At 59.5% G+C, this 15650-nt stretch overlaps 1 protein-coding gene across 2 annotated transcripts in view; it reads left to right on the top strand.

Annotated features, from left to right (window-relative positions):
- Positions 1 to 595: 595 nt before the first annotated feature.
- LOC112988031 (interleukin-11 receptor subunit alpha) overlaps positions 596 to 15650 on the top strand; it is a 29591-nt gene continuing 14536 nt past the window's right edge. The window contains exon 1 of one of the 2 annotated variants that reach the window (XM_026108237.2): positions 596 to 731. Coding sequence is in view for 1 of the 2 variants with exons in the window: in XM_026108235.2 (XP_025964020.1) it covers positions 6873 to 6899 (27 nt within the window). In the remaining variant the exon portion in view is untranslated. Of the gene's footprint in view, positions 732 to 6766; positions 6900 to 15650 lie in introns of those variants that run through there. The other variant, XM_026108235.2, reaches the window with a different exon arrangement.

Below are 15650 nucleotides of genomic sequence, written 5' to 3'. Positions count from 1 at the left end.
TGCTGCTTTATGCAAGAAGAAAAGGAAACACAAATATATCCTGAAAGCCACGTGGAGGAGCGAAGCCGTTCCTCAGCTCAGGAGCAAAAGCCCAAGGGCCAGATTTTGCCTGACGAGTTGCCAATCAAGCAAATAAACTACTTAAAAAAATCAGCTCCGAAGAAATGCCAGCTCTACGGGCAGGGAAACTGAGGCATGGCTGGGCTCAGGGGTGACAAGTGCCCCTTTCCAGAAGGTGCTGTTCCTGGAGGGCTCCGGGGGGGTCCCTGCACCCCAGGGGGACCCAAGCGCCTCGGGGGGAGCTGAGCGAGCGGGGAGACCGCGCAGCTGGCGGGGACCGTGCAAACCGGGGGGAACCGTGCGCACCGCGGGCAGCCGAGCACCCCGGCGGCACCGTGCGCCCCAGCGGGACCACGAGCCCCGGCGGGGAGCCGTGCGCGCCGCGGGCAGCCGAGCACCCCCGCGGCCGCCCGGAGCGGCCGGTGCCGGTGCCGGTGCCGGTGTCGGTACCCGGCGCGGACAGGAAGCGCCCCGCGGCGGCGGCCGCAGATTGGCAGCGCCCTGCTCCAATGGAGCGGCGGCGGCGGCGGGTTCGCACCGCCCGCGCTGCCGCCCCCAGCCAGCCCGGCGCGGGCTCCCCGCCACGGCCCGCGGCGGCCGCGCTCCCGGCCCCGGCTGCGGCCCCGGCCCGGGCTCGCCATGGACACATAGCCGCGGCGCCACGCAGGAAGGTAGGACACCCCCTTCCCTGCCCCCCGCAACACGCACACGCCGGGGTGCGCCGCGCTCGCCGCCCCGACGCCGCGGTGAGGGGCGCGCAAGCAAGGAGGGGGAGTTCCTGTGGGGGTTGCCCTGACTGCTTGCCGCCCCCCCAGGCCGGGACGAGTGTTTCCACCACCGCCGCGAAGTGGCTGGCCGGGAGTTGCCCCCGCTCTGTCAGCCTCCGCGAGGGTTTTTTTGAAGAGAGGCTCGAGCAAAGCGCCCCCGCGCCTGGGGAGCCCCCCGACGGGGCCCTCTGCTCTCCGGGCTGGGGGGACCGGGCAGGGAAAAGTTGGCCCCCGTTACGGGAGGCGCTTGCTCAAGCGCAGGCACTGGGAGGGCTCTGCCCGCCTTGTCCCTCCTCGGCCCGCGGCGCCCCCTCAATCACGGCTTCGCGGTCAGCGCGGGGGGGAGGGGGGCGCCCGGGGCTCGCAGGCCGGCCACCCCCCAAGTCCGGAGCAGAACCCCCCCTCAGCACTGGCTCCGGGGGGAAGGCTCCGAAACGGGGCTGAGTTTCGCTTGGACTTTTCGGTATGAGCAGAGCCCGACCCGGCTGGGACAAGGGCTGCGGGATGCCGTGAGAGTCTCGTTTGTGTTTTGCCCTGTTTCTGCGGGGAGCTGCAGCAGCTCTGGGGCAGGCTGCGGTGCCCTGAGACGGCGCGGGACCGCCTGGTGCCGTTCATGTAGCTGGGCCGCGCGGGGCTGGCAGAGCGTCCCCCACACCAGCGGGGCCTGGACGTGCCAGGCGTTGGCACGTCGTGTCTGGGGCCGCGTTCGCAGGAGGTGGTGACAGTGTTTGCGCTCTGCCTCTGCGCGTGCAAGGGCAGGTTGCGGGGTGGCTACGCACAGGGCTGCACGGAGCCCGCGGGACCCCATCCGGGCTCGGAGGGGTCCCTGGGCTGACACCCTGGGGGTGCAGCTCAAGACAGACGTGCCGGCAGAGCTGTGTGCAGGGAGCTCGAGGAGTGGCTCAGGTTTTGCTCTGCTAGCTGCCTTTCGGAAACCTCACAGGGAGGGGAAAACTTGACATGCTGATTTTTTTCTGATAAGCAACTTTTTCCCCGTCCCAGAGAAGTCTCTGGGCTGTCGCTGCCGGGGGAGGGAGGATGCTTGGCTGGGTGCAGGCCCTGTTTATGAAGGGTGAATGAATGACTCACAGTGCTGCAAGCTGTGTTAATCTTGGATACAGCAGCAGTTCCCTTTTGCAGTGGCCTGCTTTATCGGCGCCCGCTTCTGTGTCCCTTAGCTGGCAGGTACCAACCCGTAACCCAGCCCCACGGTAGCAGGGAAACTCGAAGGGATGAGGATCATCCAAATCAGGGAGCTGAGCTGCTTCTATGTCCCGCAACACCGTCACCTGCCAGGAGCTCGCCACGCGCTATGTTCACAGCAGCCTGCTTGCTTTCCCCTCTGCTCCTGTTCGAAGGCCGCTCCAGTCCCTTCCAGCTTTCGCAGGATAAACCTTCCTTTAATTTCCTGCCTGAATGTATTCCTGGATGATTTATTCCCATGTGTGTTTGTGCCAACATCGTGCTTTTAGTTCAAGACCTCTTCTGCCTCTCTGGTGTTTACCCTTGTGTATTTATAGCTTCTTCATTATTTTGTTAGATTAAACAAGCCAAGAGGCTCTTGTCTCTTCTAGTCTCTTGTCTTGTCTCTTCTAGTCGGATCAGCTCGCAGCTCCTTGATCCTCCCTGCTGCCCCTCTCTGCCCTGTCTCCAGCTCTGGCACATGTTATCTGTCCTCGGCAAAGGCAGAGGCATCCACGCAGCTTGCGCCAGGGCCACGCATGACGGTCCCAGGAGTCCTTCGGAGGATTAATAGATGTTCCTCCTTGGCTGGTGGCACATCCCTGGGATGGGCGTGTGGGGGGGAAGGGACATTCCCACAGGCGTCCGCAGCCACGATGCCCTGCCGTCACGCGGGGAGGGCTCCCTGGGGAGGCCGTCGTCCCTGCACAAGGCCGGCGCCGATGTTGGCAAGGTGCTCGTTTATTCACCCGCTGTCGTGGCAGAGCCTTGCTGGGTGGGAGATGAGGATGCCTGCAGTGTCCTTGGGAAGGCCATTTGGCCTTGGGGAGGCAAGGCTGTTTGAAAGGAGAAGCAGCGGTCTGTAAACATCTCGGGAGGAATGTTTGCTGCTGGTTTGGGGCAGACGCGTACACGGAGCCTAGCTTGGATGTGTGCCCGCGCATGTGACACACTTTCATGTGTGCATGCAGAGCTGCTCTTTTTCTGTGCGCTTTGCTCTCAAGGTGCTTCGGAGCATCTGCACCCATTGCAGGATGCTTCCTGGAGGAGGGGGGCAGATGTTGGGCGACTTACGGCTCTGCTTTCCTCTCCTGCAGTGTTCCTAGAAAAACAAGGACACCTTTCCCCATCTTCTCTTTTGGAGGTTCAGATGTGAGAGAGGGTGGCTCTGCCCCTGCCAAGGACATGGCCAGGGACAGATTTTGGCTCAGATGGGAGCTGTTCCCTCCATGTGGTGTGACTGGGCCTCATCTGGCATTTGGCATGCTGATTGTGCATCACTTTGCAAGAATTAGCCCTAGGGTATCTGGGTGATTCTCTGGGATGTTTAGAGAGCTTTGGGTTTTTGTAAGTGTTACTGTGGCTACAAAAGAATCACATGTGTGAAAATGACCAAATTCCTCTCTTAGCAGATGTAGTGACCTGGTGGCCCAAGTTCTTACCAGCAAATCTCTGCATCTCTTGGTGGTGTTTTTCTCTCACACCTCTTCCCTTCCAGGTTGTTAAGGTGGGGAAGTGTGCAGATGTCTTAAAGTTGTGGTTTGGTGGTCTTCTCTTTGCAGTCAGATTCCCATGGACCATTTCCATGGAAAAAGAAAAATTCCTCTGGAAATTAGAAGCAGGTTTGCCGTGTCAGAGATCAATGTGTTAATAGGAATTATCTCTTGAGTCTGGCTGGTTCCCAAGTCTCTGAGTCACTGTCTCATTTAGTCAACCCTGGTGTGGTTCAGGGACAGGGTAAGCTTCGGGCTTTTCTGGATGCGATTGTGCTGTCGCAGCATCTGCAGCCCCCCTAAAGCACGCGCTGGGCTCTCTTGCAAAGGCTTTACCACTCTCAGGCATCAACAGGAGAGACAATGGGCAAGTGAGCTCTGCACCCCTTGGGCTGGATTAGAGGTTGCCATACAGTGATTGACTCTTGGAGCTCATGGATGTTGGCTCAGCTCCATCTAAATCCACGTTGGAGTGACCTCTCTGCCTGGCTTCTGGCTTCCGCTTTGTAGTTACCTCTTGACCCTGGCACTTGGGGAAAGCTGTGTTGGTCTGCTTCCCAGGTCTGGCTTGGGCAGGTAGGTGCCATGCTTCTCCCGCCACGTGCAAGGGGAGCAACGGGTGTCCCACAGTCCCCCCGTCTTCAGCCAAGGCTTCGGGGTGGGTAATGAGGGCAGAGCACCCCATCCCCTGCCAGAGCCAGGCAGAAAGGTGTAATTCCTTCTTCTGTCCAGCAACATGAGTTTCAAAAACTTGGCAAAAATATTCTCCCCTTCTGTTGCATCTGGTCTTTGGGGTAGGGAAGGTCTGGAAGAAGAGGGGCAAGAAGTTGAACTGATTTTTAAAACCTGATTCACCTCCATCCTAAAGGGATTCTGTGCTGTGGTCACATCTGACCAGTGGAACCTGGATTTGGTCCATAAGGGATCAGTCACTACTAAAAAAGCTTATGAGGGATTTCAGAAGGATTTGCTGGGAGGGTATGAATAGGAGAAAGACACATCTGTGAATCCCCTGTTCATATGCGTTTTCTGAACGTGCTTTTGGAGCCTCCAACGGAGGTAGGTAGACCTTGGGTCAGAGCTGGTGTGGTCAGCCTTATGGCTTAGCCACGTGGGTGGCTACAACCCGAGGAAACCACAGGTAAGACTCTGTGTAGACCAGTGCAAGACAGCACCCACTGGAAGGAAGGATTAGAAATGCCATGCAAGTTGCCGTGTTTTCAATTGACTGTAACCACTCAGGAAAAACATGTAGGCATCTCTGTGGACAGCTCGGTGAAAACGTGTGCAGTGGTGGGCAAGAATGCAAACAAGATGTTAGGCCACGGAGAGAGGAGATAATACTGAAAACATTTGGCCCTGTTATGGAAATCAATCAAGGATCCCCAGGAGACTGCTCGGCTGTGGTCCCCTCCTCTCAGTAAGGAGACAGCAGAAATAGAAACAGCCTAATAAAAATGATTATGGATTTCCTTATAGGGAGAGGTGGAAGAGTTTAGGGCTCCTTCATCTAATGAAATCCTCATGGTGGAAAGAAGGTTGTTTGGGCACTTTCTATTTTGCCCTAACTCCTAAAGTGAAAACAAGGGATGCCTGGCCTTGTTGAAAAGCTCCTGCTGGAAATGGACCAAGAAAAAGAGGGGAAGTCAGAAGCCATGAGCTGGCGGAGCTCCCTGCCATGCCTTGGCTGCAGCCTGGGATGCGGAGGAGCCCCACGGCAGCTTGGTACCGTTTCTAGGAACGTGGCAAGCGGCAGCACGTGGCCGGTGGTCATCCACTCTGTGGCATGGTGCGAGAGCCTTCCTGGGGGCTGGGAGAAAGCAAGTCCCATCTCCAGCCCTCTGACACTGCAGGGTCGGATCCAGCATAGGAGAGCCCCTGGCAGAGAGGGGCCACGTTGCATCCTGCAGGCAGCCCCAAGGGCAGGTGTGATAGCCGGGCAGGCGACTGATTTTGGAGGGCAGCTTTGGATTTGTGTCTCTGAGATATGTCCCTCTGCCAGACATCCAGGCTGGCAGAGCGTTGCCTATTCAGCTGTTTCCCTCGCCTTCCTGTGCCTGCACTGGCCCCTTCCTTTGGGACCGAAATAACGTGCATTTCATCCCGTCCGGACCGACAGCCGAAGCTGGAGACAGGGATCTTGCAAGTCCCCTTTTGATGAAGGCCGGAATGAACATCAATGCCTCTTGAATTTAACAGCACCATGAAAGGCGTGATTCAGACCTCTCTTTCCTGCAAAATTAGCTGGAAAAACAAAAGACCTTGGGTGACGTCGAGCAAGGCCCGGATGGCTGCTTCACCAGGGGAAGTGATCAGCAGCTGTGCTGCAGTAGTGCCCAGCACCATGCCCCTGTTGCAACAGAGGGGCTGCAGCTCCCAACAGCTGTGCTGAAAATGTCTCTGTAGAGATCCCCTGGGGCTGGGTCAGTCGCGGTGTCCTTGCTTTGCGAAAGCCTCTGTCACGCACAGTGCCCGGGCCAGCTGGCATCTCCCAGCCTTCCTTGCAGAGCTGGGGCCGGCCCCCAGCCCCTCGGGAAGTCCTTGGGAGTCTGTCTTTTGCTTTCCATGAGTTTTGCCTGAGGCCCCAAATCTTAGGAGAGGCTGATGGACTTGACCATCTATTGCTCCATCCTTGTCTTGCAAGGGCCAGAATGCAACCCCAGGAGGTTCATCAGGGCTTTGGCTGCTTTTGACTTCTTGGCTCCTGCGAGGCTCCCAGGAGGCTGTTCCCTAGCTCCACCGAGACTGCTCCACCCTGTCCCAGCTCTGATTTTATCACTTTATGCCTTGAGCATGATTGCCCCCGGGGAATTGTCCCTTTTTGCCTAACTGATGCTGTCTTCCTCCCCAATGCTGTGCCCAGCTCTGTTCCCCCGCACTGCTGGGGTAGTGCCAGCTGTCCTTGCATCCCCTCGTACTTGAGAAACGCATGTGCTCACTGGTCCCTCCAGCTCCCGGGCTGCCCCGTTTCCCTCCTCCTGACCGGAGGGGGACGCGGGCCCCTCCGAGCTGCGCCCCTGCCCTGGGCGGTGTTCGCTGGGCAAGCGACCGCGCGCTCGGAGCTGACCTCCGCCAAGTGCAGCCGCCGGCTGGGTGAACTCCGGAGGGGACGGTTTTTCTAAGCATCCTGTTGACACAGCTCTTCGACTCTGCTGCAAAACTCCCGGAGGCTGCAGATAAGCACTCAGAGCTCTCTCAACGCTGACCACCAGGCAGTTTGCTCTGAAAATGCCTCGGAGGGCTCTCGCAAGCCAGCGAGTCGCTGAGTGTTGATTTGCACTCTGGCCGGTCCGGGAGGAAGGTGCTGAGACCTGAGCCTTGCTTCGCCTTGGATGGAGCCTTTGAAGTAACCAGCAGCGGCCGTGCTGTGATGGGCAGAGGACGTAAGCAAGGCAAGGTCTGTGGGGAAGGTAATATCTTTTATCCCCTCTGCTCCCTGGGGCATAGGTGGAAGAACAAGACCTGGGACATGCTGCCCCATCAGACGTGTCACCGGTGGGGTAGCACACGTCGGCCCTGGGGTTAACGGTGAGCGAGTGCCAGGCTTTGACCCAGGCAGCAGTGCGCAGAGGACTTGCTTCTTCCGGAGCCTGGGAGGATGTTTCAGGGTTTTTTTCTTAATTTTCCTTGTCTATCGAGGGCAGAGGGAGTCCGCAGTAGCGTTTAACCCTCTTGGGGTGTGGAGGAAACCCCGGCAGAGCTGCCGGCGACGTGGCTGCTGGGGTTGCGCTGCGCTCAGGCGTGAGATTTCTTGCAGCAGCGGTATTTTGGGGATGGCAGAAAATGCCTCTTTACCGGCCCTTGCCTCGACAAAAGGAGGGTGGAGCAGAGCCGAAGGAAACTTCTTGCAGCCAGCTCTATGAATTTCCAATTAACAGCTCGCCTGGAGTGGGCTTTGCCACCGCGAAAGAGGTTAATGCACCTAATGTTTGTAGAAACGATCCATTTTTCTTAGTAATTTAATAGCGTGGGCAGACTACTTGCTGACAGAGAGCCAGCAGCCAGCACTGAGGAGCCTGTGTGTGCTCGGCTGCAGACCGTAACCACCTTCCCTATGAAAAGCAGGAATGTTGACCTAATAGAAAAGACATTTAAACAGAAGTTTTAAAGAGCAGTTTGGGTTGGATTTGGCTTGCTCTCGCGGGTGTGAATCTGCCCGCTGCAGCAGAGTCGCTCTGGCCTCTCCGGTTATCAGCAGGGCCGTTCGCCCCTCTCTGGAGCGGCGTGCACGGAGGGGACGTCCCCGGGGCCACCGCGGGATCCAGCCGGCAGCTGGGGCAGCCTTGCCCGCCAGGAGCGCGAGCTCTGGCATCCGCCCGCCAGCACAGCTGGGGGAGGTTATGTCGGGCAACTGCTTTATTTGCTGGAGAGAGAAAGGAGGAAAAAAAAAAAAAGGCAGTTTGGAGGAGGCCAGCACAATTTCTGAGTTGAGGCTGGACTCGGCGCCTACCTTGGGCTGTTCCAGGGCATTTCATTCTGACTTTTTCCAAATGAAATGTTTTGATTTTTTTTTTTTTAATCCCCACCCCAAGGTAATGTTTGGAAGCTGAATTTAGCTCAATTTAATTCGAAGCATTTTAAAAAAGTAAAACCACTGAAAACTAAACAAGGCCTATCATTTAGAACAAAATGTTTTGGTTTTCGTTTTCCTTTTGGAACGAAAAGTCCAAACTCTTCTCCCCCCGCCCTGCTCCGTTTTCCTCTTGACCCACAAACAAAACTTTTCTCCGGTTCTCTTCCCAAGCTCGTGCCGTGCGCAGAGCTCGGAGGCACCCTGGCAGGGGGACAGCAGAGCCCTGCATCGCTCGAGCGGGAGGGACTGGCGCTCCTGCTCCTGGCTGGGCAGCAGCGTCGAGCCTAGATTGGGGTGAGCAGGGGCTCGTGGGGGAGCACGTGTGCCGTGGGAACACGGCTCTCCAGCCGCCGGGAGCATCCCAGTGCAGCCCATCCCAGAGGGGGACGGTGCCGGCATCGCCTGTGGATGCTTCCCCCCGGCTGCTCCGCGTTTGGCAAGGCTGAGCGCCGCAGGGTGAGCTCTGGCATTGCCTTGTCCCTTTATTTATCCAGGTTTAAAATTAATCTGACCTTCCCCCGCCCAGGCTTGTGCAAACAGTAGCTGTCCCCGAGCGAGGAGCTCCGTTCGGCTAAAGGGGAGTGGTGTTTTCCCGCTGGCTTTTGGCGTCGCCCCGCGGTGAGCCCCCTCCATGGGCACGGTGGCGGCGGGTGCCCATCCCGCTGCCCCGTGTGCTGGCCCCTCTCCGCCGCACGGGGATGGGAGCCAGGCTGTGGGAGCTGCACGGGGAACCTCCTGCCCCCAGCCGTAAATCAGAGCGCAGTGAATCTGGAGGGCAAAGAGGAGTCGCTGCTGGAGCTGCCCGAAGGAGGCACACGGCGAGCCGGCTGGGAGGCTGCCTGCTCCGACCCAGCACCCCACAGCCAGGCTGTGGTGCTGCGCGTGGGCCAGATTTCACCCAGAAGCGAGCAGGGTGAATCCCTGACTCACCTGATTTTTTATTTTACTTTATATTATTTTATTTTATTTTATATTATTTTTTATCCCTCTCTCGAAGTGGGTTGCTGCACACCGCAGCATTGCTTTTTATAGCCCCCAGCTGCAAGCGGGGTGAGCGGGGGTGGCAGCCGAGCATCTGGCGGCGGGATCGTCCCTGTGGGCTTGCAGCCTGCAGCCTGCAGCGGGAGGGAGAGAATTGCCCCCTAACCTGGAGCCACGCTCCCACATGCCTGCGGAGGCATTTAAAGAGCTGCATTAGTCACTGGTGCGTGCCGTTCCCAGCAGGCGGGAGGACTGCACTGGGCACGGGGGAGCGCGAGAGCTGGTGATGGAGACGGTGGTGGCCCATCGCCGGCTCTCGTGTGGATGGGTCGCGCATGGTCTGGGAGCCTCTCCGCTGCGGGTGCACGCGGGCATTTTGCCGGCCGGGTCCCTGTGCACGTGCCTTTCCCTCTGGCCGTTTGCAGGGGGGGCAGATCTGGCTCTAAATCCATCCCGAGGGGGAAGAGGGGAGGGGCTGCACTGCTCTTAAAAAGGTTAGAGGGAGGCCAGCGGTTCCTGCTCGCTCCCCTGGAGCGCTTTACGAGCTCTGCCTCCGCGGCAGGAGCCGGCCCCAGCGTGCTGCCGGCCTCCCACGCACCCGCCGAGCTCCGGCAGGGATGCTGCCGCCCGGTGCGGAGCCAGTGGGAGGCTCGTCAGAGGGGAAGGAGTGCCGGGAGGTCTCGGCCACAGGCAGTGCTTTGCAAGCTGTCCCTCCGGAGCATCCCTCCGGAGCATCCCTCTGGAGCATCCCTCCGGCTGGCTGCAATCTCAAGCTGCAGCAGAGCTGGGTTGGCTGCATGCGGGGCCGGTGGGCTCCGCTCGGGGAGCCGTTTTTGCAGAGTGGAGGCTGGGAAGGAGGCCGCGAGCCAGCGGGCAGGGAGTGAGCGGCCTCGCTCGGAGCGACGGCGGGGATGCGCCGCCGGCTCGGCGCGCGCTTTCTCCAGACGTGATTTCACCGCCACGGGAAGGGAGCGGGTCCAAGGGATGAGGCCGTGCGTTAGTCACTGGAGCTGGGGCCGGGGTGTGCTGGGGGCCGCTGCGGCACATGGGGCTGGGGTCCCCTGCCCCACGTGAGTCCTGGGCTCTCCCGCACCGCCTCCTTGCATGGCATGGGGCCGGGATCCCCAGGATTTCTGGGAAGCCCCAGGGAAGCCTGCCAGGGCTGTTTTTCCTCCTCTCCAGCCCCTCCAGCTTGCCTAGAGCTGCAGCACACGGTCAGCCTGCCCTGCGTGACCTCAGGTCACAGCCAGCACCTCGCACAGCGCTCGGCCTTCCCAGCTCTGCATCCCAGGATCTGAGCCGGCAGCAGTAAAACCATGCTGTCGCCTCCCAGGGATGTGCCCCGTGATGGGGCTGATCCGCACGCCTGTGGTTCAATCCAGCCAGTTACCACTCTGTGGACATTCAGGTTGCCTTGATGCACCGTGACACGAAGAGGTTTTCCGGGAGCAGCTCCCGAAAGCGAGATGCAGGTAGCTCGGGATGGCACCGCTCGGAGAGGCTGGGAGTGCTGCTCCGCGGGAGGAGCACGATGGCTCGGCTCCTTCTGCCCAGCAGACCCCACTACGGCACAATGAGGGCTCAGCAGGCCCTTGGCACCAGTGGGGAGTTGCTTCGCCGGCCCCCACCGAGCTCCTGCTCCTGGAGACAAGGCGGCTGCGAGCCGGGAGAGGCCGTGGGGTGGCTCTAGTCCCTGCATCTCCCTGCAGCGGGGCTCTGCACTTGCATCCCTGCACTGTGCCGAAGCCTCCTTGGCCCAAAACACCCTACGGGAGAGGGGCCAAAGCCAGGACATGCAGCCAGCAAAGCTCTGGGGCTGGGTCCCATGGGACGGCAAAGGTGCCTGTGGCCAGGGAGCCCCGAGGCGTGGGCGACAGGCAGGCGTCGGAGCGAGGAGCGAGCCATGGCCCTCTGCTCCGCGCGGACGCTGTGGGCGTCAGGTTCCCAGGGCTAATTTTAAACCGCGCCTGAAACACTGGCAGGTTTGTTCTCCCTCCCGCCGCCGCTGCTGCCGGCAGCATGTCCCAGGCACGGAGGAGGAGGCCAGGCTGTCAGATACCTGCAGCACTGCCATGTGGCTGTGCCCGAGCACCGGGGGCCGCGGAGGCAGCAAGGCCAGCAAGCGCGGCCTGGGAAGAGGGAGGAGGAGGAAGGTCGGGCAGAGGAGGGCAGGAGAGGGAAGAGGAGGCAGCGGGAAGGGATGTGCACAGGGGGTTTTATGAGAAGCACAAGCTGTGATTTTAACCTGGTGCAGGTGGCTATGTGGGTGCCTTTAAACCTGTTTCAACGGCGCTGGCCTTCGCTTCTGCCTGAAGGTGTTGAGTTTGCTATGGCCTGTGCCCAGCACCCCTCCGTTGGAGATCAGAGCTTCAGCAGAGGGCTTTGCACTGGTTACACCAAGCCACTGCGGTTTGCTTCAGCCAAGGGTTCCTCGCTGCACCTCCAGCCCATCCTTTCTGCCCGGGGTGCTCTGCATCCCATTCCTCTCTCAGCATCTCCGGGGATGCTCGGGGCTGGCCAGGGATGGGTTTCGCCCATCGGCTGCCTCTGCTGAGGGTTGGGTCTCTCCAGCAGCCCCCAGCTGGTGCACTGTGCCGATCCTCAGGAGACCCCATGGCGAGCAGCTCCGTCGAGGGGAGCGCCAGACTCCGGGCTTCTCCTGGGGTGGCCATGCCATAATCCCTGGGGTCCGTGGGGCTGGCTGTGTTTGCAGGGCCATGAAGGGTGCTGGGGATGGTGCTGGGGTGACAGCACCCTGGTGACTAGATGCAAAGTGAAGGTGGGGGGGTATTTCCCTCTTCCCTAGTCCCCACCCCCATCCAGCTCAAAGGTTGGGAGAAATGTAACCCAGAAGAGTGTCAGCCCCAAAGATGCATGGCCAGCTCTGATCTGTGCAGGCGAGGGCCAGGGGTAGCATCTGCGCTACCCAGGTTTGCAATCTGGTGCGCCCTCCTCCGGGGCACAAGGCTGCCTGCCCCGCGATGGGGGAGGCCGCCGTCGACCCCAGCCTGCGGGGCTCCTCCGTCGCCTGCCGCCGGGGCTGCTGCGGACCCGCTCACGAGCAGCGCTGCGCTCCCGGCCCAGGTGCCGAGCATGCCAGGAGAGGGGGAATACCCCAGAGACTCGTTCCGAAACAAGGCTGCCCTTTTATTCTTCTTTACGACTGCATTTTAATATCCACAGCCACCCCTCCCTCCCAGGGCCCCTGCCAGCAGAGCCTGCATTGCCTATGTTTGGCCTGACGAGAAAGCCCAGCCAAGCCCTGGGCCCCAGCGCGGGGGAGAGAGTATTATTTTTTCCCCCTCATTTTTAATATATGTTTTCTGTAGCTCTAATTGGATGGGCCGGAGCCCCAGCCAAGGCAAACACACCTAAGGGAGTCTTGCCTTACAGACCCCAGCTGCCGCGCCAGAGGCTCTGCTCCCCGCACGGCCCCTTTATGGGCAAGGGGGGCGCGGGGCTGTTTCAGGGGGAGGAGGATGGTTCCCGCGCCAAGCCGGGCGGCCGCTCCGCACGGGAGGGGAGGCCGGCATGGCTCTACACGTGCGAGGCTGGGTGCGGAGATGGGGCTGAGCCGGCAGCGCAGCGGGGGGCACCCGGCATAGCCCCATTCCCGCATGGGGCTGAGGTATCTTCCATGGCATGTGGGTGCTGCAGGGATTGCAGGTGAGGATGCTGCGGGGAGGTGATGTGGGGGTATCAAAGCTGGAAGAAGCTGTCCCAGCAAGGTTTTGCCTTCCCAGCGTGACCAAGAGCCAATACGCTGCAGGTCACGGTTCACCTCCTGGCTTTTGGGCACTCAGAGAAGTGGCAGTCCCCAAGACCACGTTTGTGAAACATGGCCATGTCACGGTGACCCCCAGTGCATCGAGGTCTGCATCGAGCTGCAGGGCCACCTACCCTTTGAAAGCAGTCCTGGGACCGTTTGGGAAAATGAGCCGGAGATGTTAATGGGCTGTGGTGTGCCAGGCCACCACAATGGCTTGCATTGACAGCCAAAGCCAAGCTCGGCTGAACTTTGGGTGTTTGTGTAGTACTTTTATTCCCTGGTTTGTTTGCTTTCTTGTGTGGGCTTTTTTGGTTTTTTTCCCAGTTGTTTCAGGAGCCCCCATTGTGGGCTGGCCGAGCAACACTGACAGGGCACCGGCACCCCGGGGCCTGGCCGCTCCCACGCGGTGTCAGGGCTGAGGGCAGCTCTGGGTGCTCTGCTTGCCCACGCCAGGTCCCGTCAGCTCAGGCTGAGCTCCCCCACCACCTCGGCCGGCAGCGGAGAGAGGTGTGCAAAGGGAAAATAACCCGTGTATGGGGAGACCGGGGCATTAACCCCCCCAAGAGGGACCAGGGCAGTGCTTGTCCATGTGGCCCTCAGGGTGAGGACTTGTCCTACTGCCCCTGGTGCAGCCAGGCCTTCTGCACCAACCTTGGGACCTCCTGGCAGTAGTAACTGTAGTGACAGCTTAAAACTATAAAAAGCAGGGTGCATCCTCACTGGGACCTGCTGGTTTCCTTGAGGAGATGAGCTGGCCTGGAGGAGTTTGCACAGGCTGGGTCATGCCTCCGTTCTCATGCCAGCAAGTGTGACGAGCTGGAGGATTTTCCCTGCGTATGGGGTTTTCTGGGAGCTGCGGCTGCTGGTCATGGTGAAGGGTCCTCGATGTCTCTGGTCAAAGCTAGAGCTGTGCAGAGGGCAGAAGGAGCATTTCACGAAGGATTTCGGAGCTTCCTTGGCCTTGAGTCAAAGCAGGCTGAAACAGGAACATTTCGAAATTCTTTTGGATGAGGAAAATTCCACAGGCAGCCCCCCTCCGGAAAAAGTTTGGGATGGTTGAAATGTTTGGAGTGAGAGGCTGCTTGGTTTTGTTTACTCTGAACTATAACACTGCAAAAAAAAAAAAAAAAAAAAAAAAAAAAAAAAAAGAAAGAAAGAAAGAAAAAGAAGACAATAGAAGCCTGTAAACAGAGAGCTGTCCCCAAGTGGGGACCGGAGCCTCTCTCCAAGAACGTCGAAGGAGATGTGTCAGCACAGTCAGAACTTTGCCCTGGTTATTCCCCTGCTCGGATATGCACGCACTTAACTTTTCAGGAGAACTTTCTTTTTTTTTACAGCAGAAAATGATATTGCCGGTGTTTTTCCAACCTTCTCATGCTCATGCTGTGCAGAGCCCGCTGTCTCCTGGCTGCATTTTGGAGCCCCCCGGTCCTCGGCGGTGGCCACCTCCTCTCACGCTTTCTAGTGTAACCCCCTGTGACGTGGCTAGGCACGCCGGGACGCCTCCGGGAGCAGGACATGTAAATGAAACTGGCTTGGCTGCAGAAAAGTGTCCTTCCCACGCTGCTGTGCCAGCAAAGGGGAGCAGCTGGGGGGGGAAGGGATGGGACCCACTGGTGCTCCTGCCTCTTCCCTGGTGGAGATGGTGCCTTTGTGCTATCCCAGCGCTTCCGTGCTGGTGTTGTCCCAACTTTTGCTGGTCTTTGACTGCTTCTTGCGGCTTCTCTTTGTGTGGGACTGGTGGATGAGATGTGATTGAGCTGGGAGGAGAGGAGGGCACGGGTGCCCGCTGCAGCGAGGTGTTTCCTCAGCCTCCAGGTCCACCAGGTGCCTCAGAGCCTGCTGCATCCCTGCCTCAGCCTGAGCTGCCTCCCATTAGCAAACTGCCGTCTCAGGGCTGCTTCCCAGCTTGGAGAGGTCCAGCTTGGAGAGGACCAGCTGTGTTGGTCTCACAGTAGTGCCTGGCCAACCAGCCACAGCAGCCACATCGGGTCCCAGAGCCAGGCAGAGGCACGGGCAGCTCCTTGAGCACCTCACTGCGCCGGGCGTTGCCAGGGGTCTGCACCCATAGTCCTTTTCCCTTGACACCACTGGCCAGAGATGCTACACGCACAAAGGGTTAATGGGTCATCCTTTGGCAGTGGTTTTATTTTGCTGCTCAGGTGTCTGGTAGTGACACCTGAAATTGTCCCCAGTCCAAAAAGGTTTTTGTTCCGCCAAAGGAGTGACAGCAAATTGCTGGCTGCAGGATTATTTGTGCCATTGAAATGAAACGTTACCAGCTCTTGAAAGAAAGCAGTAACGGCGGACTGTTTATTTTGGACCTGCCGCCCTGCAGTGTTTTGGCTGACCTGCGCGCCTTCATGCTTTGGTGATGGAGCGGAGCCCAATTGCTCCCAGACACCAGAGAGCTTTAGAGCCTGGAGCATGGCTCTGCTCCCCATGTCCGGGGGAGGGATGGGGCTGTGCGGCCGGCCCACGGCCCCAGGCAGGAGGGGATGCTGTGGGGCCCCTCTCCTGCCTGCGCCTGCCTTTGCACCCTTCTTGCCGAGGGGCAACGGGGAGCAAAGCCGTGAGATGCACGCGGGGCGTCACTATGCAAGGCCCCAGGTTTCTGTGCACTGTGGTGGGGTTGCCGCCTCCTAGAAATCTATGTCTCGATGTGCCGGAGCCCAGCTGGGCGCAGCATCAGGCCATGACTGGTTTGCAGGCACCTGGGGGCTGCCACGGGACATCTTCCCAGGCTTGCTGGAGATGTCTGGGGGACACCGCTGCTGTCCATCAGGCCGCGTGCTCCCTTCATCCCTCCAAAGCACCTCAGCCTC

Source organism: Dromaius novaehollandiae, chromosome Z (assembly GCF_036370855.1).
Source record: "Dromaius novaehollandiae isolate bDroNov1 chromosome Z, bDroNov1.hap1, whole genome shotgun sequence".
Classification (NCBI taxonomy): domain Eukaryota; kingdom Metazoa; phylum Chordata; class Aves; order Casuariiformes; family Dromaiidae; genus Dromaius; species Dromaius novaehollandiae.
The sequence above is the reverse complement of the archived record's forward strand: the minus strand, read 5'-3'. Positions and strand labels throughout refer to the sequence as shown.